At 39.1% G+C, this 26,993-nt stretch overlaps 1 protein-coding gene and 1 long non-coding RNA gene across 2 annotated transcripts in view; one reads left to right on the top strand and one right to left on the bottom strand.

Moving 5' to 3' along the window:
- Nucleotides 1-26,993, bottom strand: part of NAV2 (neuron navigator 2) — a 206,545-nt gene that overhangs the window by 60,135 nt on the left and 119,417 nt on the right. Inside the window, 1 exon segment of the mRNA XM_079307961.1 lies at nt 20,123-20,245. Coding sequence (XP_079164087.1) covers nt 20,123-20,245 — 123 coding nt within the window.
- LOC306803093 lies at nt 5,427-6,536 on the top strand. Its single transcript, XR_013774552.1, has 3 exons — nt 5,427-5,487; nt 5,599-5,836; nt 6,145-6,536. It is a non-coding gene; the product is annotated as an uncharacterized lncRNA (long non-coding RNA).

The following is a 26,993-nucleotide window of genomic DNA, read 5'->3' as shown; positions in this document are numbered from 1 at the left end:
AGCATAGTGTTGGTTGAAAGAGTTAAAATGCAAGAATTCAAAGGTTATACAACAAAGACTTTGTGGAGATACTCTGCTGCCAAAACCTTCAAATAAATGAGTTAAAGTCTGAGCTTGCCTTTCCACGCTGGAGTCTGTATTTTAGTGGCTACTGTGTAACTATGGCAACACAGAGGACGGGTAATTTAGAGACTAGAGGATGTGACAACTTGCAATTTAGAACAATGCTAATAATAAAAGTGGCTTGGGAAAAGCATAATTTAACACAAACATTTGTGATTCAAAATTAAAAGAGCCTGTTCACTTAATTTTAAAAATTTTTAGATTTTTCTTCAGCTGGATGATTGCCTATATTATGTTAGTCTGATGACAAAAAAAGGTAGAAACATGACTCTCGTGCTTTTTGGTTCATTTGCACCTTAGAGTGCAGCCAACCGACCCCCTTTGTGATGTGCCCATGCACAAATGCAAAGATGCTGATGTCACTATCTTTGCTGAAGATTAGACAAGAATCACATGGCTTTTTTTAAAGAAACCTACATATTATCCATAAAGAAAGAGGGAAAAGGTCCTCATGGACTGTTACTACTCCTTTTTTGCCTCTGGTGCATTTTAACTGTTATCCTTTATCAAAGAATCCTGCAAACTGCTTCTCATTCTTTATTTTAATTGCTGAATAGTGAGCAGGGATAACTCTCAGATATGACAGGTACTTAGAAGAATCACAACTGCAACAGTAAAGCTTTCTTTTAATCTCTAACACCCTTCTTGTGTTCCTCCAAATACCTCTCACAAGTGATGTTTCTTAATTATCTGCCCATGCAGTTGTATAGGAAATTAGTGACTGATCCAATGGCAAGTAAGAATAGCCAGAAATAGTCTATTAAAAAAAGAAAATAATCAAATCTTGAAACTGTAATCTAGGGACAAAAAAATCCCCAAAAAACCAGGACACTGCATCTGTTGAATCACCAGCTCCCCCACTCCAAATAAAGCCAAATTCACAATATTAAAGTATAGAACTACACTCACATCCATCTACAGCCCCACTGTCCTTCCCTTCCCTGGCAGTCCCTCCACTGCAAAGGAGGGATTTTGCAATGTAATACTCATAACGCTATATACAGAGGGATATTTCCAGATGAATTTTACATGTAGCAATAATCACAGTTTTACGGCTCAGGAAGTTCAAAAGATTAGTGTGTTATGGCTGCAGTGTACAAAAGCATTTGTATTACAAGTTTCACATAGCAATGGGGTGAGATAAGCTGTGAACAGCTTTACATTAAGTTCTTTTATGGTAGTTAAAGTTGGGGAGAAGTAAAGAGACCCCACATACTAATTTACCTAAAAGAATAGCTGCATAGAAAAGGCTGTGAAGTGTCCTAATACTCAGTGCCATAAAATTACTGCACCTCCAATCCCTGGCTCCTTCCCCCCACACCCGTGTGCTATTCACATTAACCTTGGGCATAACCGTGATCCTGGTCAGAACTGAACTAAATCTGCTTGCAGCAAAACAAAAACTTATCAAAGAAATGCCTCGTTCCATTTTGTTTGCAAAGGCCTAAAACCACAATTACAGGTTTGCATTCTAGGTTAAGGCAGCTCAAATCTTGCTGCATTTCAAATACTCCCTTGGAGAACACCAAAATGCCTGAAAATTGTGGGTTTACTGCAATATGTCAAATTCTTTTTATTTATGTTTCTCAGTAGCTGAGATCTATCAGTAAGGACCTTACAAAATGTCTGCATTTGATAACTGGAATGATTATAAAAGTAACAAAAGCATCATAAGCTGTAAAGACATTCCACTTCACAGTATTTTGAACCTGCTGGATAACGTGTGGCATGAGGCATCTGCCACATCTTGCCCTGGAAGAGACCCTATTACACTGGGCAAACCAATGTCTCAAAATAATCTCAACAGCAATTTTAAAAGATTTCTTTTCCATTTCTTTCCCTCTAAAGGACATTAAGATTACTTAAATTAAAAAACCAAACAAAAAACCCCAAAAAACAAACAAACAAAAAAAAAAACCCAAAAAAACCAAACAAAAAAAACCCCAACAACAACAACAAAAAAGAGTTGCAACACCAAAATATATTCTGAACAGACTCAAACATGCTTTTGAACACATGTCTATCCTTTGAACTAGAGTACATGGAACAAAATTACACCTTTTTAAAGAATTTTCATTGATTGGGTATCTGCATGAGAAAATAAAAGCAGGACTGCAGCGGCACCACTGCACCATTACAACTCTTGCACATGATAATTTAGGGATAAAACTCTATGACCTTTGCATTAAAATAATTTTTAAACAAAATCAAACAAAAACAAAGAAGCCCCAGCTTACTGAACTCATGTATAATTGTTAATCCTAGAAAGGCACTTCTACCTAAAACCAGAAGAACACTGGCAGCAAAATAAACCCTCAGGATGAGATATAGTAGAAAATAAGCCCTTTGGGTTTTCAGTGAGCTTCCAAAGGGAGCTTAGAAGACACAAAAAGTAGAACTGGAAAATGAAGCTTCATTTTTTAATTCTCCTTATTCTTCAAAGGCACTGAGTTTGCAGACTGACGGATATCTGCACTGAAGCACTCCTCACATCCTTAAATCTCAATGGGAAGAATTCTCTGTTGCCTCAGGCTTTCCTGAGAGCAGACAGTTCTATTATGGTGTGGTGTGTGATTTATTTTTATAAGCGAACACATCAAGTGTAGAATACTTTGGGGTTTTGTTTAAATCACTCAGATGGTTTCACACAGAAGAAAGTAAAAAGGAACCATCAACATGTGCTGCTGCATGGGCATATATTGCAACGCATAGGAACTGGACAAGGAGACATTTAGAAAAAGGGGATTCTGACCCTCAGGAGACTGTGAATTTGACCACAAAACTCAAATACAGGGTAATATTAATAATTCTTGCACAACATGAGATAGACTTAGCATCCACCTCGAAGGAGCTGCTTTTCACTGAGCAACCACTAAGGAATGCCCCAGTTTCCTCCAGCAAGGTGAGATGCATGCCTGATGGAGAAGAAAAGACTATCTGTGTGTGTGTGAGGTATGATTAAAATGGTTTAATAACATTTTAACATGTATTTCAAAGATTGCTTTAAAAACATGCCAGTAGCCTCCATGGAGCACTTGTGTTGAACAGTTGTGAGGCATACTTTTCACCATGCCCACTTCAAATGAATAAGCACATCAGAGAAAAAAAAGGAAAAGGCCACTCTCTAGAAAGAAAAAAAGGCAGGGAACTGGAGAAAATCCAATGAAAGTGGGGGATGCTGAACAGCAATTTCGCTTGCATATCCTTATCTGAGAGGAATTGCAAATGAATGCTGAATCCAAGGGGTTATACTTGGTTGATCCAAAATGTTTCTATATTGAAACACATTACCAAGTCTCAAACTCCTTGAGTGAGAAATATTACCAACACATGAACTATACACACATGTATTTGCTTTTGCATCTGATTTCTATGCTAATATTTCCAGACATAAACAAACAAACCCAACTAAAATGTATAAGACAAATAGCCCAATACTAAGAATATCAATATAAAATGGAAAAGAAACTCATTTTAAAGTGCAGTTAGTGTGGTGAAACACAAGAATGATGCACCATTTCCATTGTTTTAAATGTGGTTTTCTTTATTTCCTTCTCGAAACTATAAAAATCAGTCTTCTTTCTGAAGAACATAACTCTGCCAAACAAGATTTTAACACACATGCCACCGACTAAGGAAAAAAAAAAATAAAATTCTTCCCATCTAGACTGCTGAATAGAGCAACAGGAACCACTACAATGTTCTAAGACTTAACAGTCTCCTGCAACCATTAAGATTGTCAGTTTGATCCCTACCAAATGGATTTATAAACGTAATGCAGCTGGCATGAATTCTTTTTCTCAGGACTCTGAAAAAATACTTTGGGGTGAATCTATGACAGATGTCCATATATCATTTACAGTTCAATTTCTGAGCTTTCTAACATCATGTCTGTGTCAACATGTAATAGAGTGGAAAACAGAAATATATGAAAGAAGCTAAACAAATTATCAGCTAGGAGCAGTGAGGTAGAAAACAGCTCAGAGAGAAAATCTGAATTACAGATTCTGTTCTGGCCAGCAGGTACAGGGCTGTATGAGACGATACATTCAGGCCCAAGAAGGACATGCCACGTATGGTATCTAAAGAATTAGATATTTCTGGCTGAACAAGCAGTTCTCCAAGTGGTTGTAGTATGGTTTTGAGAAGCTCTATAAAAATTGATTTAGCCTTCCATGCACTTGCACCCACACTCCCCCAACAAAATACTAAAATTATTACTGTAAAATCAAGAGCAGTCATTAACCATGTCAGGGTACCCACTGTAAAACCACTGCTATCATCTGTATCTTGTTCAGCTATGATCAATAGAGTTTACCCATCTTAATTGCATCAGCCTTCCCCTAATTAGATATATCTCTGAATTTACAGTTGTTTACTGTTGCTGTGGATGTTGTAAAGCTTGCATGTCCCACTAGAAAACTAAACTCATTTATACTAATGAAAATACCACTACCAAATCAAGCTAGTATCATTGTAGTGTTTGAACATGCTCTGTATCACTGAGTCTATAAACATGCAAACCACATAAAGACTTCAACTGCATAATCTGCAAAGAACAATGACACAAACTCTCAACTTCAACAAAAAATTATTTTCCTTTATTTTTGAGAGTCCATTTGTGTGTTTTCTTATAAAACAAAGGGATCTACTCCACCTATACAACACTAGTATGTTTCAAAGACTGTATCTGAGCCAAAAGACATCACTCCTTGTCAGGTTATCTTGCAAAGTGTTTCTGCTCTTCAGATATGCTTTTTCATGTGAATAGTTTTTTTCTTATTTTTATTGTTTCTGTCCATCAAATAGACTAATTGCCAACTCCAAATTCACAGTAGACTTTTAATGCAATACAGAATTTTGGACATTTCTCCTCCCTGCCACTGTTATCTGTAACTGGTTCTGTAAACTAAGGTATGTTTAGATTTACAATCTCCATAATCTTCCCAAAATTAACTGAATCAAACCACTTACCTACAAGACAGCTCTAGCCAGTGCATATTTTTAAAACAAATTTTTCTACTAGCTCTCAGGTATTGTTTAAAATGCTGACAACTCTTATGGACTAATTGCCCTAGAAACAAAATAGAAGTTCTTAATTAAGCTGCAAAAAAGCCCAAGCATGAACGATAAGGCACTAAATTTAAACTAATATTTAAAATATGCAGCCAATCAGAGGTGTGTCCTCCATGTAACTCCTTATCTCATAAACACCTGTGGTAATCACAACTGGCCCAGGTGAACTTCTGACCTCAGCCAAGTCCTAATAAAATCATAGCTGAAATCACCTGAGAATGATCCTTCAGTTTTACAGACACTTGACTGGAGAAAAAATTCAGCAGGCAGACTTGCTTTTAGCAAAAGGTCAACTTTCAAACTACTCCATCACTTCCATTGTTCCAAGATTACTTGCAAATAGAGAAAACATTCTTCTTGCAAACTTAACAATGAAACCTCTTGCTCTTTCTTGACCAGAAGATACAGATGCTGGGACTACAGTAGAATGTTGGAAAACTGATACCAATAACAACTGAATACTGACATGGCAAGCTACTGCATGCAACAGCTGCTTTCTTTTCAAGTGGAACCACTAATTTCAAGCGCCTGTGCCTTGCAGGGTCCAGATTATCTGATGCCTGACATCGTTATCTGATACATGAAAAATTAACCTGGTAATGTACTTTTATATTATATTCTTACAGTTTCCTAACAGGTAATTTCTATCATATACGTTATGATTTGTGTTAAATATTTAGTCTGGAATGCCATATAACCATATAAGCATTTTTTCCAGGGAGTAATCTGCCCACATTATCTCACCTCTCCAAAGAGCCAGGTCCTACCTTTTGCCCCCCCCTGCCCCAAGTCAGAATAAAACTACTAAATTCTGTGCTCTAGTAAAAGGTACAGCAGTGTTCACAAGCATGCACCTAGTAATTAACCAACAAGGGGTTAATTATTATCATGCCTTATGGCATTATCATGCAACCTTTTGTTTAATTTTATTTTCTTTACAATCAGGTACAAGGACAGATGTTGTCAGAGGCAGAAGTGACACTAATCCTAGGCTTCTTCCACAATTGGCCCTGGTATTCCTGGTTATCTCAGGGTGTCTGGCTCTTTATTCCATCAGCTATTTATTTGCACGTGAAAACTTTTCATGCTGCATCATTTTACACATGACGATGGTTGAAGACCTAAGATGTGCATTACTGACTATGGGCACAGCGTAATTAACATGTATATGATGTGTATGCAAAATGTGTAATTGGAAATCGTGACTATCATCATAACAAGCGCTTATTATTTATTGAGATGCAACTCGAGCAGGCATCCTGCTGGGGTCTGACATCCCCCGTCGCCACAGCACCATCTTTTTTTTTCTTCGTTTACACATTCTTCTCTCCTCTTGCTGATTACCAGCACAGAAAACAGGAGACTCCCTTCTGTGCCTTTCTTTAGGGGTGGAAGTCTTGTGTGTTTAATTGCCCTCGAGCATCTGATGCAGTTCAAAGCTCTGCGGAGCCTCTCCCCGGAGCCGCATTCCCCTCCCGCCCCAGCGGCTGAACCGAAGCCTGCCCAAACGATCCTTTCACCCACATTATCTCTAATTCCTAACTGATAACGAGTTTAAATCAGCAGCTAGGCTTCTTTCTCTATTTTTTTTTGAGGGGTTATTGTTTGTTTTGTTTGGGTTTTTTTTAGGAATAAAATGTGAGAAAACAAAAGCTCAACTGTGCAAAGTCATAAACCTTCCCCAATATCATGCCTACTCCTCCTATTCTTACTTCAGAAGAATTTAACCTCTTAACGGTTCCAGCCATGAAATGTAACAGAAAACCACGATTTTACTACTTGCAGCAGGTAAGCAAGGCTTGCTGTGCCTGCTGAGAGCTCTAGATCACTGCTGCTTGCACTGCTTCCATGCTCCACTCCCTACCCCACAGAAGTCTCGAGGTCCCAGGGTCTCAGCAGGACTCCTTAACCTTTCCTAGCACTTCTGTGAGAGCAAAAACTTGCAGAACTGCTCCTCACCCAGTAATCCCTTCCTCAGCCCTGCTGGGTTTAACAGCGCATCTTTGTTCTCTCGGAGACTACACCCACTGCTTCAGAGATGGCTGCATTACAGTAATGAACTAATTAGCAGGGGGAATGAGTTCAATTATTTATCACTTTGCCAAAACTGAGATGTTTGGCTTGAAATTTTCCAAGCAGCATGTCAACTCAAGGATGGACTTTGGTCTTAGTTAAAAACAGAACAACAATTCCTGAGAATCATTAGAATATAAGACATGATTTTCCTATTAGTTGTATTGATCTTCCCCTCAGAAGCCTTGTCCTGCAATACAAAATATTCATTTGGTTCTGGAGGGCCCTGGAGAACAGAGAGGGTAAGACATGAAGGGAAGCCAAGGATGTATGTGAAAAGTAACTGGAAATAAGAAAATCGAAAACAAATTTAGATGGAAAGTCTGGAGCTGATTGTTGAGCCAGCGGGAGGTGGTGGATCACTGCTCTATAATGACAAATAGCTGTGACTCAGGGAACCAGCACAGAATACTACAGCACTCTGGGCTCAAAGGGACCTTAAAGATCATCTCGTTCCAACCTAGCTGCCTTGGGCAGGGCCACCTTCCAGTAGGCCAGGTTGCTTAGGGGTCCATCCAGCCTGGCCTTGAACACTTCCAGGGATGAAGCATTCACAGCATTCACAGTCTGTGCCAGAGCCTCACCACCCCCACAGTAAAGAATTTCTACCAAATAGCCCTTCTATCCACCCTGTCAGTGTGAAGCCAGTCCCCCCCACCTTGTCCTGTCACTCCAGGCCCTAGTTCAAAGTCCCTTTCATGTAGCTCCTTTAGGCACTGAAGGGACTCTCAGTTCTCCCTGGAGCCTTCTCTTCTCCGGGCTGAACAATCACAACTCTCTCAGTCTGTCGTGATCAGAGACACCTTTACACCACAGGGGCACAACACAAGCAGCTGAGAAGTGACCAGAAATGTCCAGAAGTGACTGGAATAGTGTCAGAAATTTATTTTGTTAAGTAGAAGCTTTAAGGAACTGTCACACTACCTCTCGTTTGGCAAGCTAAAACTGTCCAACTGCCAGCTCTGCTATTGCTAGAGCAAACATCGCTGCTTTAGAGAAATATGGAAATTTTAAATTAAATATCCTGTTGGTTTATGAAAAAATGTAACTTCACAACACTAAGACAACTCCCTTGGACCCCATGTTAATTTTCATAGTTAAATCAGCTGGGGAAGATGTGAGAGTTCAAGGACTTTAAACCTGAATTCTTTCCATCCTACTTCCTGTCCTGATAGCTCCACAATACTCACGAGTCCAATCAACACCTTTCAGTATCTTATGTTGATATTATTTCCAGCAAATAATTTGGCAGGAGAGACAGGGAGAAATATTCTTACAGAAATAACCCTAACACAAGCCAAAACAGCCAAAACCAGAGATCCCTGCTCCAGGTCAGGAACAGCAGCGACCTCAACTAAATTTTGGACATTATGACCTTAATCACTACTGCATCACCCCTCTCTCTGTAAGGAAAAAAAATACAAGAGCAAAACCCAAACCCTTATTTTCTGTTTTATCCATGTGCAATAATGAAATAAATCTAAACCAGTCTCTTGTTTCTCTGTCCTGTTTCAACATTGGCAGACTGAAGCCATCTAGTTAATGCTGAGCTGTGAAATAGTGTCTCATTTAAGAGACTTAAGAGACTTAAACTAGGACTTATAAATACAGCTCTGTTTCAGTGAATTCCTCCAGAATTAAGGAGTGGTAATTGGATATATTTGTTTAGAGACTTCAATGAACTGAACCACACAAGGGAAGACAGGATGGAAGGACAAAAGTCAGTAGATAATTCCTGCACTCCCCCCTGCCAATTAAAAAAGAAAAAATAATACGATTACTAGTTAGATTAATGCACACATTCATATTTGGCATTTTAACAGGCATACCTAACAAACTGAAGAAAGTCCTTGCCTTCAAGATTAATAAAGAAATAAACAACGATTCATCTGGAAAACCCCTTCTTGGTTATTCCCAGCACTTTACCTCTAATGTGTGATTATACTTTGGTTCAAATACATTTTTAAAGACACAAATAACAGAGTTCTCAGAGATTAGTTTATCAAATAGTAAATCCACAGAGGTTTTTCTTCTATTCACCCTCTTTTTCTTGTCTGCCTTCAATTCATTCTACTAAAGTTATAGCTACAGTTCACTACTATTCCTGAAAATGTCCAAAGAAAGTTTTATTCTCCTCCCATGACCTCACCCAGGCTTGCTTAGCCAAGTCCTAAGTTACCTTCGGTTCTCATTTTTTTAATTTCTAAAACAATCCCTTGTTCCTAAATGATTTGATAACATACAAATTTACATAATAAACTCAACCACATCACCATGTATTGCAACCCCCTCATTTTAAGGGTGTTAAAATCTGGAGGTGAAATGTGGAGCCCAATATCAATAAATAAGAGAAGAAAGTACCCAAAGGGGGAGTGACTTTAAGATTCAAACACATTTTCATGGGCAAAGTTGATCTGCAGTTGATTTGCTGAGAGTACAGGTAGTGATGAAAGCCCACCCAGCTGCACAAGGCATTGTTTGGAAAGCGATGGATGGCTGCAAGGGAAAGCAAACTGGTGGCATAGAGGGGATGATGCAGAAAAAGTAACATAACTCACAGAAAAGAATGACCAGAATTGTGGTGGGGGAGAGAGAGGAACATATAGTATGACTCACAGAAAAGTAATTATTTTATCAGTCACATGTTCAGCTCATTACAGCTGATGTAAAGTCAGCCCATACAGACATGGTGTGAGAAATGAGAATTGGTCAGAAGTTACTGCAGAAAGAGACCAAAACTCTAAGCCACAGAGTAGAAGACACCTCTGATTCTGCCCTCTGGGTGTTGGTGTTAAGAGATCAAACCAGGAGCACACTTAGACAAAAAGGAATAACAAGGAACTTTTTGTTGCCATATGGCATTCTGGCTTTTAACCTCTAATAACACAGAAACAACTTTTTGGTTATAGCTAGAAGCCAACAAAGAATTTCAATATAAATATGTGTTGCCGTGAAAGAATTACAGTGCAGTGCAAAAACAGCAACAAGACACTCTTTTGCTTGGTGCAGAAAAGAGCAAGAAAGAGCAATTTATTGAAAGAAGCCATTGCCTTAAATAAGGCAATTCGTGCAAAACAAAATACAAACAGATCATTGGTCAGAGAAGGAGACACCTCTTCTCCCTGGTTTTCTCAGGGACCTTGCAGGTGTTTATCTCTGTTGTCATTACTTGATTTATGTTTACAATAGAGAAAACGTCTCCAGCCTGGGAAAACTCCTGGCTGGAGCTGGGAAAGTTTCATGGCCTGAGAAAAAGACTTAGAACTTGAGAAAAAGGCCTGGCAGATTTTGCCTAGGCTCTCAGCAGTATCCACAATAAGAGCATGAAACTCACAGCCTGACTTCAGTTTGAAATCATAGTCTTTTGATTTCAGAAAATTTCTGTGTTTTCCTTGCATGCACATTTAAGATATTAGAAATGTGTAAATGCGGATTTCTTTCCACCACCTGATCCCTCTCATGAGTCCTTTGCTCTCAAAGCACAAATTAATAAATTCTCTCCCTAGGAATAGACAGAGGATACACACAACCCAAGACACAGGTTAAGTAGAATATAAGACTTTCCTGGGTGAATGTAACCTCTGTGAACTTGACCTGGCACAGTATACTCATGTTTCTTTCCCGTAGGCTGCTGTTGGTGATCCTTCCTTCTCCTTTCCCCTCCCAGCTTTTTTCCATAGTTGCCTATAAATACATCTGCAGCCATTTCCTGATAATATTCTGTTCATCCCTTCTGCATTCAAAACAGCTCCAGTTCTGCAAATGCAATGCTATGTTTCAGTCATGCCTGAAAACAAAAATTAAGTATTTGCATAAAAATGCAAATGAAGCATGAAACTATGCATGTGCATATCAGATGGTATCAAATAACATGAATGGTTTCAAAGAAATGTTTAAGGCATTAAGTAATGTTACGAAGAGTATTTCTAGCTGCAAATTTTATAACAAAAGTAAATCAACCTTGACAATGAACATGAAAGAGGGAATGAAACCTTTTTGAACACTCAAGATGGTTTGCTCATTTCCCCCAAACCAAAAAGAATGAATTAGTTGATATATATGAAAATTAACTTAAGCTACCAACATAATCAGAAAAGATAAACTTTAAAGTTAAAATTAGATTTAAAAGATTAAAATATTACTTGGGGCTGGAGAGAGCACATGGTAACTCCACAGCAGCTGCTGAGCTGAGCCTTTGTAAGTTAAGGAACAACAGAAAAATAGCATATAGCTAAAGAGAGCTGACCTCAGCCCTTGGACTTTGCTCAGGCACTAATCAGACTTTCAATGTTTAGAATTTATCCCCTGGCTACTTATTGACCATCTATACCTGGATACACATAAACACAGCCTCTAGCAAAGGGGTGGTTACTGAGGCTCCTGTGCTAACCCTGCACATAGATCTCACACGTTCCAATGCCACTTATGTCTAATTAATGAGCCTCGAATTGCAGCAAACTGCTTCAATAAAATTAGATGCTTTATTTTTAGTGAGAATATATAAAAAAACTTCGACTAATAAAAACAAATTACACACGTTCTCATAATACTGCTGTAGCAGCACAAGGTCCTTCCAAGTGTTTCCACTGTGGAGTGTGCAGTTGTTTATCCTGGCCAAATGTATATTTAATTACATATACTTAAGCAACATAAGAACATCATAATGGAAGCCTTAATGCCTGTTTATACAATAGCAGAGTGTTTTTAAGCCCTGTGGAGCTGTGTAACACTGAGCAGTTTAAGCCTCAGGATGCTGGAGCTCAATGCAGAAAGTTCAGGACCAAAGTAGACTGCTTATTCTGTGGAGTCGCAATCTTATTAGCTGTCATAAAAAGGTCACAAAGTCACCTTATTCTACTACTGAAAAATCCCTATGTCATGAGGAAGCTGAGGAAGAGAAGAGTAGGATAGGATCTACAGATAAGAAGTCCATGAACTCCCAATATGGAATAGCTAGTAGGGACACCATGGAAGTTATCATGACAACAAGGAATGATGTGACATAAGCAGCAGCTCCAAGAATCCTGGAGGGAGGGAAGCAGCTCCAAGAATCTGGGGAGGGGAGGGGAGGGGAGGGAGGGAGGAAGGGAGGAAGGGAGGAAGGGAGGGAGGGAGGGAGGAAGGGAGGGAGGAAGGGAGGAAGGGAGGAAGGGAGGAAGGGAGGAAGGGAGGAAGGGAGGAAGGAAGGAAGGAAGGAAGGAAGGAAGGAAGGAAGGAAGGAAGGAAGGAAGGAAGGAAGGAAGGAAGGAAGGAAGGAAGGAAGGAAGGAAGGAAGGAAGGAAGGAAGGAAGGAAGGAAGGAAGGAAGGAAGGAAGGAAGGAAGGAAGGAAGGAAGGAAGGAAGGAAGGAAGGAAGGAAGGAAGGAAGGAAGGAAGGAAGGAAGGAAGGAAGGAAGGAAGGAAGGAAGGAAGGAAGGAAGGAAGGAAGGAAGGAGGGAGGAAGGAAGGAGAGGGAGGGAGGAAGGAAGGAGAGGGAGGGAGGAAGGAAGGAGAGGGAGGGGAGGGAGGAGGGAGGAAGGGAGGAGGGAGGGAGGGAGGGAGGGAGGGAGGAAGGGAGGAAGGGAGGAAGGGAGGAAGGGAGGAAGGGAGGGAGGGAGGGAGGGAGGGAGGAAGGGAGGGAGGGTCCGGCAAAGCTCAGAAGAGCATGCATACAGGAAAACATGTGCATCTTACATTTGGACTCAGAATTCTGATGTAATTTTCCAAACAATACCATTACAGGAAGCATTCATCTGCTAAAAAGAAAGCTTAGGTCCTGGCTATTAACATTAATATTTCTATTTCCATGGAAGCAAATACTAACAGACTACTGTTATAATCACAAGAGAGTACATAGCTGTATAGTAGGAGGAAAAATAAATAAACGCTGAAATTTACAATTATGGACAACAAGGATAGATAAACAAAGATCAAAAGAAGAACATTTAGGCCTTCTAGTAATGAGATATTTAGTAATAAACACAATATTTGAAAAAAATAAACATTTGTTTTACAGCCACAATGAGCTTCCATGCTCTTTAAATAGCCCCAAACTGGGATTCTGCTTTGGGAGCCTGACAGCTGTCTGCTATTAGTTTTATCTATTCAATCTCCAAATCCCTACACCCTACTGGTGTAGGTCAGTTGTGAGACTGTGTTGATTCTCTTGCCATTTGACATGGAAAACCAAACAATAAAGTCTGCTCTGTGTCAGCAAGCATTTCACATTCTTTGGTTTGTCATGCAAAGCACAAAGATACTGATACAGTTCAAAATGGTCCTTGTATCTACAATCTTGTTTACCCTTGGAATACAAGCTTAATTTCCCATATGTCTAAAGTGTTTGGAAAGCCACTTCATACAATAGAAAAGACAGTGCTAATCTCTGGCAGTGTAACCAGAAATAAAGGGTTTCAGAAGAGCCTCCAAATCAGCACTGAGATCAACTTTATACTGACATACTTTGAGTGGGGGTGTATGAAACGAAGCATCTGTTCAGGAAAATCCAGTTCCAGTGATGTAGGATCATGATTTTGCCATCCCTAGATGCAAATTATTCAGCTGCTTAAATCAGGCAGTTTTTCCTGTTTTCACAGAATCAGCACTCACAATTCTGGAAAGGGTAAGGTCCTTTCACCTGTCCACACCACCACAGTGCAGCCTTCCAGGGAACCACAAACTGTTTGCATGGGCAAAAAGAAAGTCCTGGCTTAGTCATGATGAGCGGCTCCCAGGAGGGCACCTCCCACCTTCCTTTAGCTTTGTAGTGAACAGCACCTCCTGACCTAAACATTTTACTTAGATGCTACAGGAGAGATCTAAGTACAACCTAAAATATAATGGAATGCAGAATGAGAATCACAGCTAAAAAAGCAAGGGGCATGACACAAGGGGAAAGGTTTCAACAAGAAATGCAGCTCCTAAAGCCTAGATCCAGACTATCTCTTACATATGTTTACATCTAATCAAAACAGGCAGTTCTGAAGAGGATTAGAATGAGTGTGATAACCAAGCACATGAAGATTGCCCAATCAACTGACTTTGGAGGGAAGAGCTTGCTGCTGTAGGGTGTTTGGCTGGTTTTAGTACTGAGTGGTAGAATAGCACCTTCTCATATGAAGAATTCTTGAACAAGGGAAATAACTGCTCTCAGCTGCCTTGTTGGCCTGTGGAAATAATAAACCAGGTATTAGAGAATAACTGAATACCTGAGTAAGAGTAGAGTAGGATAATTCCTGCCTTCTTGAATGTACACATGGCCTCACTGCAGTAAAATCTGCTCTTTTTTGTGGTCATGGATAAACAGAGAAGGAACTGTCCCCAAGGAAAACCAACTCTAATTTTTAGTAAAAGTCAATTTACTAACTTTGAGTAAAATTAGGATTGGTTTTCCTTGGGGACATAAAACTGCTTCAACAGCCAGCCCCCACAAATCATCAATCATACATCTGCTACATGACATGGTATATTGGAGCGTGGATAGAAATTTTTATACAAACAATGTATGCTGAAAAATTACCTATTTCCTTAAGTCAGCCCCTCCTCAAGTCTTCCAACAACTCCCAAATTTACTAAGTTGGTTGTTGGAATCACACTCTTGGCTGCCATCATGCAATGAGTAAAAGCCTGAAAAACAAACAAAACTTTCAAACCTATCTCCATTCCATCATGCCTCTCTAAACAGAATTAACACTACCAAATCCTATAGAAGTACTGCCCAGAATACTTTGTCCAGTGTACTGTATGTGCAACCCCAAAAAACATATAAAAAGAAAAATAAGGAAAACCATGATTACTGTGTCTACTGAACAAATCCACAGAAAGCTTGTGTTAGGTAATGAAGATTTTTGCTCCTAGACCTGAAGAAAATTTTACAAGGAGTTTGTCATCTTTCAGACCACTGAACCAGATCTGTCAAAAGACACTGCTTCCCTTGACTAACCACGTTTGTATGTACTGTCCTTTTCTTCCTTTTGGTAATGCTCATTTCAGCCCCCAGGTACAGCTACTATACCTTTGTTTTGAACTACTATTTGTTGCTTAACTTTGCAATTACTTTATGTGATCTAAAACCAGTTTGCATTGCAGCTTGTGAATAGATTCCTTGGAAAATAAAAGTATATGGTATTGTGATTCTAATCAGTAAATCCCAGGGCCATAAACTTCAAAGAATCTTTGCAATGTGAATTTCCCCTGCTTCTATGACTCAGTTTTCAAGATAAATGTGGAATCTTTCAAAGACAGAGAGATGGTATCTATAGATACCAAGGTACAACCTGCATATTTAGAAGCAGTAGCACTTTTTTCTAATTTAGTGATAAAATCCAAACAGATGGTCAAGCAGGGCAGATGATCTGCTAGGCATGAATCATTTCACCAGTCCTGTGACTTTGCTGTTAAGCAACTCTGGATGGGCATATATACACAAATTGCAGTGACTCACAGCACAGATACAGCAAACAATGAATGCTCAAAACCATTTTTTATGTACATTATTTATGTATGTTATCTTAATCATAGCAACTTAATGCAAGCGCAATTGCCAGGATACTCCGGAACTGAAGGAACTGTGAACTGATGTCATCTAATCTTCCAGGCACAGTGGAAAGAGTACAGAACCAACTTCCTCAGCTAAGACCTCCTGAGGCCTGTAGATGACTTCAGTGGATGTAGTTACTCCTCCTGACAGAAGAGACATCCTCCCTCTGCAAATTCATTCACACAAAACGCCAGAGGAATCTCACTGCAAGTTCCTTTACAAACACTTATGTCAACACCCTTGAGAGAGCACTGCAGGACAGGGAGATGCTGCAGGGGAAGGAGATGATGGGAATTTCACTGCCATTATAAGGCAGGAATATCTATTTCTACATATTACTACAGCAACTGGGTCCACCTAAAGTTGAAGATATAACCCAGTCATGTTTTAACAATTTAAGAGGAAGATTATCCAGTCTATGTGTCTACAGATATATATTTCAGAACCATTTTCCCTGTTTTGCACCTTTTCTTATGTATTGTGCTACCTCTGCTAGAGCAGTAAACTCCAGCAATGATGAAATGGGCAGTGATGGAGTAGTTCTGCTACAGGTGCATTTAACTTTAGCTTCATTGTCTCAGTTAAGAAGAAAAAAAACTGAAACCACAGTCAGGACTTCAGGCCATCTTATCCTACCATAAAACTACATAAAGAATGTCTTAACAAAAATTTCCTTTTTCTTTACCTTATATTATAAAATTTTCCATTGTCTACAATAAATCAGCACCTGACAAAGGGAAAAAAAAAAAAAAAAGAAGGAAATTTGATGCAGCTTCTTAAGCAATACCCATCAGCACCCTGACTGTAATTCTGCTTTCAATGGAATCTGCCTCCTCCCAAAAGCAGTGACAACTTCTCTCCCCACTTTTCAAAGCAGGCCAATAATTCCCCCAACTTGATGACTTGCTTCAGCTTGCTTTTCAGCCCTTCTGAAGTGTGATCCAAGTTCTCCTGGTTATGAAGGCAATCTAACAATCTCCCTGCAGCACCAAGAACTAGCCCATCCTAGCCCATCTTTGTAGTAATCTCATCACGGTAGCAGGATTCAAGAAATTAAATTGCAGTTAGTGAATTTAAACATACTTCAGACAAAAGGGTTTACTCCACAAATGTGAAATACTGTCTACCACCTGAGCCAAGAGACATATAAATAACCTTAATCTGTTTTTATAAAATGCAAGATAGCAGCAAAATACTACTCTTCAACTATTTTTGAAAACCACAATTTTTACCATTTGTACTGCACTCAATGACATTCTTATTAATAGCAAAGTATGTGTGCTCTGCACAGAATGTCCTCTGGCTTTCTGCTCAGTTTCTGCTTCAATTCCAATTTTTCTTTTCTGTCCATCTCCTGTCCAGGTTCCATAGTCTCCTCTGGGATTATTCAAAGTTCTTTCCAAAATCAGGAAATACTTCTAAAATGCTGACTGCCAGGAAGCAGCTTCAGTCACAAATCTGCCTAAGAGTTAATCCAAATGTGGACTTGTTTTTAACCAAGCATGTGACAAGACTGATACTGTTGTCACCAGATGTGATCAGGATACTGACACACTCTTGAAGAGCAAGCTCAGCACTGTTTTTACTGTTTTACCTACAGTCCATGAAATCTGTGGCTGTTGGAAGCAACAAGTCAACATAAGCCACTCTTACAAGAAAAGTCATTGCATAAAGGCATAGAAAGATTTTCTCAGCTCCTGACTGTAAAGCCAGGTAATTTATGCAACCTCAAATAGAACTGTAAAATGGAAACAATTTAAGTCAGTCATGCTCAGCAGTAGTTTCTTAAGCACTTCATCACTGATGATTTTTTAAAAGGACATTTAGACACTACCATAATAACATTAAAGCTACTCTTGCCAAGCTCACATCCACACTCTGTCCCAGTCACAAGGATGTGATAAATCAGCACAGGTCTGAATTATCCTCTCTAAATATCAGCTTACACAGGTAAGCAACGACAGAAAGATTTATTCAGACCCAATTTACCTACATATTATTACAAATGCAAGTTACATGCATGAAGGCAAGGGCCAGATTTAGTCTCAGATTGAGCAGCTGTGTCTGACAATGTGAATCTACTTAAATAAATAGATGGCACACACCAAGTTCATATATATAGAACAGACAAAACAATAGGATATTTATTTCCAATTTTGAAAAAAGAATCCCAAACTAAATTGAAAAAACAATCACAAACTAAATAAAAAGCTATTTTAAAGCCCGTTTTGATTTAAAATGCCTTTGTTCTTGGCAAACTGAAATTATCTTGAAGTCAAAAAGTAAGATCAGCTATGTTGTACAGTGATTCCATTAACCTTGAAATCAAGAATAAAATTCAATGCCCTTGTTTGGATTTCCCTGCTACAGAGGAAAATGTACCTTGTGAGGTCTGTGCTTTACATTACCAGAGCCAATGAGTAAAAGCCTCACAACTAAACTTTTACAACTAATAGCACAAGAAACTACACAAGCTAGCATATTGCAAAAATTCCTCTGATGACCTTTTAATTATTAACCTCATGCTCACAGGTTCACAGTCTTTCACACTTGTTCTCCCATGCATTCAATTAACATCTGCTTTGAACAAGTTAAATAGAATCTTCAATATGTTTTCTGCATGTACCAATAAAGTAACTCAGCACCCCTTCTCACTGCCCCACAGAATGAAGAAAGCAATTAATTACAGTTTTTTTCAACTCCTTTTCCTTATGCCCATTTTCACCCCAGAAAACTCCATGAGCTAAGATTAATTTTTTGTTTAAACTGCACATCATGGTCACCCAGTAAGCAAAGAGGAGCTATTTTTAAATCACTGCCCTACTGTCAGAAAGTCCTCATCTCAGGTATAAGTTATTATAATATAAAAAGAAAAGACTAAATCAAAGCAATACATCATGGTATCACCAGCTCTGGGACCAAGGGTAATTTTTCTGCCATGCAGTCTTAATTGTGAGCAGTCTGTCCCCTTCCAAGTGATCTCAAAGGATGATCTTCAAAGTTGAAACAACTGACAATCTAGGGATTACATTTCAGTGGGTCACAGCCCTTTCTAGGTGGAATACATTTAAACACACAAATAATCCCTCTTGTCAAATGTTTCTAATTTGTACCTGATGTGTGGTGCCCTCAGCAAAGGAGCTCAGCAAACAAAAAGTGTTGCAAGCACAGAAAATATTGGATGAGGGAAGGAACCAATGACAAGAATGTATCACTGGCTCTCCAGAAAGCTGTTACTTAAACGACAATATACTTTATCTTAGACAAAGGCTGAATTTTAAACAGAAGCTTTTGCTACTACAGCAATGTTCAAAAGCCACAGCAGCAGAAGAGGATGACAATTTATTCGTCTCCAGCTGCATCACAAGGTAGAAGCACCCTCACCCACAGCACCAGCAGCAAGTGCTGGTTGGGTTTCAAGCTGCAAATTTCAGAAAGATATATGATCTCCTGGAAAAACCCAGGCATATTTTACAACTGGCAAGCATATATTGACCTGTAATTCAAACTGAGCTGGGATTCTTGGAGAGGTTTTAGTTCTTTTGTTTAGATTTGACATCCTGCTATTTACTAATATCATGAGCATATCAAAGCAGAATTAGTTCTAAATCTTGGCAGATTTTGATTTAGTTTGCTTAGAAAACAAGGCTAGATTCTCCATCATTTATATTTCTTTAGTGATATATCACTATGAAGAAAGTATCAATAATATCAAGCTCAGTCAAGTGCATTATATCTTGGGAATGACTTACAGATAGCAAAGAGAAAAAACTTTTCTTTCAAAAATCGGTTTGAACGTGTACCTCAAAATTTGTATTTTATACTTAGAGGCCCATCATGGAAGAAGAAGGATATGGGTCACTTACTGCATCAACGGTAACACTGATCAGGCTTTGGAAGGGAAAGAAGCAGCTATGTGCTGACCTCATTAAAAGCAGCAGTATTTAACCCATTTATATCAGCATTAACTGAATATTTTACTGTGTTCGTTTGTGACTGCACTCCCATAAATTATGGATTTCCAGTCCCCTAATTCTTGACATTTGCCCTTGACTGTTCACATTGAATTACTGGAATTGGAGGAGAATCAATGGACATGAGGAGAGAATTCTGTCCTTTCTGTTTCAAACACAGCTATAACAGGAGCTTAACACTTTCTTCTGTTGCCTCCCATCCACAAAAACTTGGAGGAAGTTCCAGCAAAGCACTCAGGAGACATAAACCCAGCATTTCTCCTAACACCTCCGTGAACACAGAACCTAAAATGCTCCATAGAAATGTAGATGCATGCACGGAGTGCCTGGATTGCCAAGGATACTCAGCCCCCCCGTACCTGTCGGCGTCGCCGAGCCCCAGGGCCGTGCTGCGCTGCAGCGTCTCCCGCACCGTGGCCATGCTGTCAGGCAGCCGGTTCAGCCGTCGCGTGTACAGCCCCAGCCCGCCGTCCGTCAGGTACCTGACAACGAAACGCCATGTTCAGTACAACAATGAAAAATACACGTTATCCTAGCACCCATGCCGCAGTTTCCCCGTTTTTAAGTTCAGAATGTTACACAAAATTAGACCCATGGAAAACATCATTCTTGATGAGATCGGTGGTATCCTCAATCTCTCATCATTCTCCATTACACCTTGCCTGCTCTCTCATCACCAAGAGTCGAATTTCAACATAAATGTGATAAAGGATATTGAAAGAAAACTTAATTTTCATTAAGACACCTATATGGAGGTAATTTAATATTTCTGAAAGCTATCATTAATGATCTCTTCTTGCCCCAAAAATATATGCTTGATACTGCCTTGAATTTTTCTGCATGGGCTGGCTAATCAAAATTTCAAATCTTTTAAAAGTTAACTGCAAAAATCACACTGACTTAATCCCTAGATTTTGTTAATGAAAAATAAACTTAAAGTATTCCACAGCTTATTGAAATTATCATGGATGAAAATTTTTTTGCAATCTTCTTTTGATTCCTACATTCCACTCTGGCTGCAACTGTGACCTAGAGACACCTGCATTTAAAAATTACTCTTTACTATTACTATTCTGAGGCATGAAGGAGTGCCAGGTGTACATACGACACTTCATAAATTGCTAAGATAGCACATTTCTTACTTTCTGGTTTAGACAAATGAAAAATTAATGGTAAATTAAACAGAGATGATATAAGGCGAGCAATGGCAATTGCATGGAGCAAGCCCTGTGTTACCACCAACAGTTCATCAGTTCATGTACCAGCTGAGGAAACACACCATGAAGATATTCACACACTTGAGACTGAAATAGCTTCAACAACCCTGGCACTACAGTCACCGATTCCAGCACAGTGCTGGACACTATACCCTGCCAAGACAGGAACTGACAGGAATGTATCTCCTCAATCCTTTAGCCACATCTTGGCAAATTGACAGCAGACCACAGAATACTATGTAGATACTCAGGATACCTTCCTACAGCTCAAGAAAGCACACAGCTTTCTGTTTGATAGTGAGACATCCTCACCCACAGCAGAAAAGGAGAGATGCTCCGATGCTCCAAGCTGCAAGCAGCAGAGTCTCTGCTGACAAGATCTCACTGTGCACGTGTGCTTTACCCAACCCAAATTTGATTACTATATGCATAAAAATGGGATGGTGAAGTGTTAACCAATCTGCTGATTAGCACTGTAGTTCAACGTATAAATCTGTACAGGGCCATCACAGCAGCAACCCAGGAGTCTCTGTGGAGTCTAACAAAGAGGTTGCCAAGACCATCAAGCCAGACACAGGAGGATTCTGCATTCAGTAAATCTGTGGGGATTCTCCCAACTCATAAACAAAGATTGCAAAAAGCACAAGGAGCAGTTGTGCTGTAGCATGTAGAATTCACCTTAGGTTTGGCATTCTAATTTGTGTTTAACAGTTTATAAATATTTTATCATGGAAGAATATGTTTTTTCCTTAAGCTACTAAAATAAATGGGAAGAAAAGTGGAGCTTCAGACCATAGTGTTATACAAACATGCAAAGAGTATTTTGTAAAAACATCTAAAGTACATACACTAATTGGTTTACTGCAGCTACTTGTCTGCACATGAAAACCGTTTCTGTAGGAATACTCTTTGCACATGTGCTGGAAAATACAGCTTCTGGCTTTGCTATCAGATTCCTGGCATATTGGTCCTTTGATAAAAAGATCTATTACAGCTGAAATAGATTGCTTTTCAAACTTATCACTCAGAAGGTGTGGAAATAAATATAGTACCCTTAAGAGCTAGCCATGCTGATATCAATGCCTTTTCACCAGAATCAGCATATTTAATCTTCTACACAGAAGCCCAGCAAGCTAGAAGATTAGAATAACACTGCAGTAGCTCAAATTTTAAAAATTGGTTTCAAGCACTGATAAATTTAACATAAGCCAATGGACACTGGATGGCTTTGGCACCTCTGACAACTAGATCACGACACTTTCCTAAACAAGTCCATGTGAAAAAGCATAGCCATAAATGATGACTTTTACGCCCCATACCAATAAGCCAAGTTTCTTACATGCCAGAACAACACAGGATAGACTTTTGTATTTTGAAATAGGCTTGTGTAATCACAGTTTGAAAGCTTTATATTTTATTTTTATTTCACACAATATCCTCTACCCAGGAATGTTTAATTCGGAAAAGATGCCAAAATCAATGATGCCTGAAGTCCTGTATGCAACGGCAAGGTGAAGGAATAAGGAGAGGCACTAGCTTCTAAAGTCTGGGGAGAAAAACACATTTAAAATAAAAACACTTTAAAATACATGAAAAAAACCCGGTTTACTATCCATAGTGCAAGGGAGATTCAAAGCCACTGGTTCCACAAACCTCCAGCCATTGCTTTCTTTTCCTTCCTCTCCATCCCTTCAAACTTCAATTGTCTTGGCTCTAAGAAACTGTCTTACCCTTATGAATACATTATTATTACCTCAGATTTTTGCTTTATAGGAAAAGAGAATATAATGAAGGCACATTTTTCTATGAAAATCTTCTGGTGTTTTACTCAGGGGGAAAACAAGACCAAGGAAAGATTATCCTGCATATAACTGAAACAGTACTTAGTTATTGGAATGTGTTGTCCTATCACATCCACACAATGTGGAACCCAAGAATATTGGCGTCTCCCCTACAATGACACACTGCAGTCCAAACAATTGTGCTAGGCCTAAGTGTAATTTATCTGACTTTTCATATTGAAAATCATGACAAATTTACACTAAAAGCCTTGCTAGCTTCATGACTGCTAAGAATTCTCCAAACACATTCAGTGCAAAACAAACAGGACTTAGAAGTATTATTTTACCTGCCACAAAATAAGAAAAAGTTTTAATATATGATCTGAGGAAAAGCACAGTATCCAGACTGACTTCTATATGGATAGGTAAATTGTACAAAAAATTTGATCTCACATGCTTTATGAATGGCACCAACAGCCAGGGGAGTGACTGCCTTTAATGAAGCTGAATAGAATAGTATTTAATGAATGGACAGTGAAACAGTGATGAGGTTGGTGAAAAGGAGTTTCTGATCTTTCCAGGAATTAATATACAAATATTCATCGCTATAGCTCCACTCTTCATCAGCAAGGAAAAAAAAAAATTATCAAAGTTCTGTCAATATGAAGAGACTCAGGTTTAACAAGAGCAGTATTATGCATTTCTAATACACAGTTAGGACTTTTAGCCCACTTTCTAGGTAACACTTTTTTCCTATTAGATAGTGGCTTCCTGCCCTGCATTACAGGCATAAAGTAATTTACTTTGGACAGCCAGGACCTTTAAGCTTCTCTTTTCTTTAGCCAAATACACCCTTTCTGTGCCTCAAAAATTTTGAGTGCCGTCACAAACCCTTCCAAGTGTAATATTTTTAGGGTATTTCTGATGCTTAAGTGATTTATTTCCCTTTCCTGAAAGGCACCCTGAGGAAACAGGAATGGGTAATTCCAGGGATCAGCAAAATCCAGTGGTCTGAATCACCTGACTTCTGTCCACACTCCCTCCTTACTGACAGATACAGCCAGCAAACAACACACTTACTTTTATGGCCTGACAACTCTACCACTTCATATATATTAATTTCACTCCTTAATGCATTAATATGAATTTTACAAGTTCAAAAATAGATAGCCAAGGGAAAAGCATTCTTTACTTAAGGATTAGGAAGAGAAGGATCAGCAGGTAAATTATCAACAAACAACAGATCAGGCAAGCCTACCCTGACCTGTTTAAAATACTGTAGCTCCAAAATCCCAATCCCACAAGCAGGAGAACAGTCTCGAGTGGCACCAGATTCTCGCACTCAGGTGGTCCTGCCTTTCTCTTGGATTTCCTGCTTTGCATTACGGGCTGATGTGGAAATAGCTGCCCACGTGTCTCTGGGGCAGAGGACTTGCCCAGCAACTTAAGAGCTTGAAACTTTAAGAAACAAAAAGCTTGAGGGAATTATTTCACACATTAACATCTGCTTTGACATGAGGAAATGTTCTCTTATTGATGTAGCAGTAACACTGTTATCCTTAATGTTTTCCTTCAAATCTCTATTTTCACTAGGCTTCATCTGTCTCATCATTACAGTCAGTTAAACGAGATCAAGAGGCTTAACGAGCTTTGAGTATCAAAGAACAACTCTAACTCTGCCAGTTGCTAAAAACCCACAGCAGAGAACTCCCCAGTGCTTTTTCTGAAATATTCTGATTGGGATCAAAACCACCCTGTTGTTGCAATTATGGGTATGTCCTAAATCTGACTTAAAAAGAAATGCTACCCTAACAGCTGGATTATGACAACTGCAAATTTCTCAGTTTAGCATCAATTTGATCTGCATTTTTCATCATAACACTGGCATTAGCCAATATGGGCTTTTCCCATGTTTATATCCCCCAAAGTCTTCATTCTTGCCTGACCTGAATCAGTACTTTATAAGTACCTGATCACTCTAGCCAAAGAGTTGGACACAGACCCTGTCTACCAGCTTGTGGTTGGTTTAAATTCTATCATTGATCCTTGCGAATTTCAACAAAAACATTCAAGAACAGGATTAGGTCCTTATCTTGCAGGTAGGGACTCCTAATACAATATCCAAATCGCTAATATTAGACCAAATATACAAGGGCAAAACTATTGCTCAGTTCATAACATTCAACTTATATTTAGGGTAGTCTACAATTTATAAATTAATAGACTTTTACTAATAATCACTAACTATTTTTAATTAACGAACTAATGAATGAACTATTGTTTTGCAGGTGCTTAACCCAAACAAGGAGTAAGACCTGAACAAATTACTTGCAGACTCAAAAATCCTAACCACTGCTGAAAAGGAGGAGATACCTGTCCTACTAACAGGTAAGACAGGAAAAATGGGATTATGCAAAATTTAATAAGTATATATTAGTTTCACAATTTATTTAGAGAAACCTCTCACGTGTAAATCACTAGTAACATGAATGGTGCTGCCTATTCACTTTGTTCAAACCAGTCTGGAAGCAAAACATTAACTACTTAATGCTCAAACCTTTTTCCATGAAAAAAAAAGAGAAATATGCAGAAATAAGTGGCTTCTGTGAAATCAATACTCTTCTGTCTGGAGATGTGTTAAAGCTGCCCGGCACATAATTCCTTCAGCAGCCATCAAATAATTTTTGGGAAATGCTGTCCAAGGCTATTTTTTTTTTCTATGTCTTCTCCACTTCAAGCAGTCTGCAGGCGAGGAATTCCAAGGACAGTGCATCCTGTAAGGGAATTGGGTGGCTGCTGCTCCTACACACCCCCATATCCAGAACAACAGCTTCTGAGAGAGCTTTTGAAGAAACTGGTTTCCTGTGGAATGAGCAGTCTTAGATACACATAGACAAAGAGAAGCTGTCAATACTTGAAAGAATATTATAGTGAAAGAAAGTGTCTCTCACATGGCTGCAGCCATTCCTGCTCCAGAGGAGAATCTCCAGTGTGTGATCCTCTTTCCAACACTCACTCCATCTATCAGCCAAGGGCACCTTAACCACAAATTCATCTTCACCTCAAGGAGGAGGCCTGCTCCACCATTGTTTATAAAACTCTTTTTAAAATCCAGTCAGCCCAGACAGACTGGGCTGGAGTCAGACTGGAAAACACCCAAGAGGTCAATTCTTTCAGGTGTGCAAATGTCACTCTGGACACCAGGGAAACACGGTGAAAACTCGTTACTGAAAAGAGGACAACATTACCACCCACCAAGCAACATTACCACCAGTCTCTGCTGTCCTGAAGCCAGCTGAATGCCCACCAGAATCAGGAAGTTTACAATGGGGCTTTGCACATGCCAATTTTGATTTCAATGCCTAAATTCTTTCTCAGAGTCCATTTCAATGAAAATCATAGAACTAAGCTATAGAAAAAGTGATCCATTTTTCATCACCCTCTTCAATTCTGTTCAGGAGAGGAATGACCTGTGACCAAACAAGATTAAGGAGGGGCTGCAGCTTCTCCAGAGATTCTCAGGAGTGTCAGCAGCAGAGCAAGAGTGACTCCACAGCAATTTATGATTATTCCTCCGTGCCCGCTCTTTTCCTGCAGATGATCTGCATTGACACAGTGTGAATGACTGCATCCCCCTCTACTGGCTAGCCCTGGACTGGGACCCTATTTTGTCCTTTAGAAGCTGTCCCTTCACTCAAATTACAACAACCTGTTGGCAGGTAAAATTAAATTTAACTATTAAATTGTATTTTGGCAATTGTATTTTGGTAATTATTAACAACAGGTCAGTGTATAGAAGTAACTAAAAATACAACACCACAACTATTGCATTCATTTTATTGATTAGCACTATGTATGACCTAACATGGGTATTTTACCATTATACTGGAAAAAAAAGGTGACGTATAAGGTTATAACTCATAAGCTCATGTTGTCTTACTATGCTGAATCACACTGCAAGAAAGATTCTATGAGAACATATGATCTGAAATATCACTTGAGATAAATGATAAACACTTTCTTCTTGATGAAGCTGACACAAGAACTACTCCTGAAGTGAGTGCAATATTCAAGAACACTTAAAATAATACACAAAATTAATAACACTGAGTATGCTTGTGCAATATCCTACTCATGTCTCCTGCAAAGAACTGCAAGTACAGTTATTGGAATAAGAATACTACCTTTATTTAAACACTGCCATATATTTTTCTTTTCATTTTTACAGCACC

This window comes from Erithacus rubecula (genome assembly GCF_903797595.1).
Source record: "Erithacus rubecula genome assembly, chromosome: 6".
NCBI classification, from domain to species: Eukaryota; Metazoa; Chordata; class Aves; order Passeriformes; family Muscicapidae; genus Erithacus; species Erithacus rubecula.
Note: the sequence above shows the minus strand (reverse complement) of the source record. Positions and strands in the feature narration are given on the sequence as shown.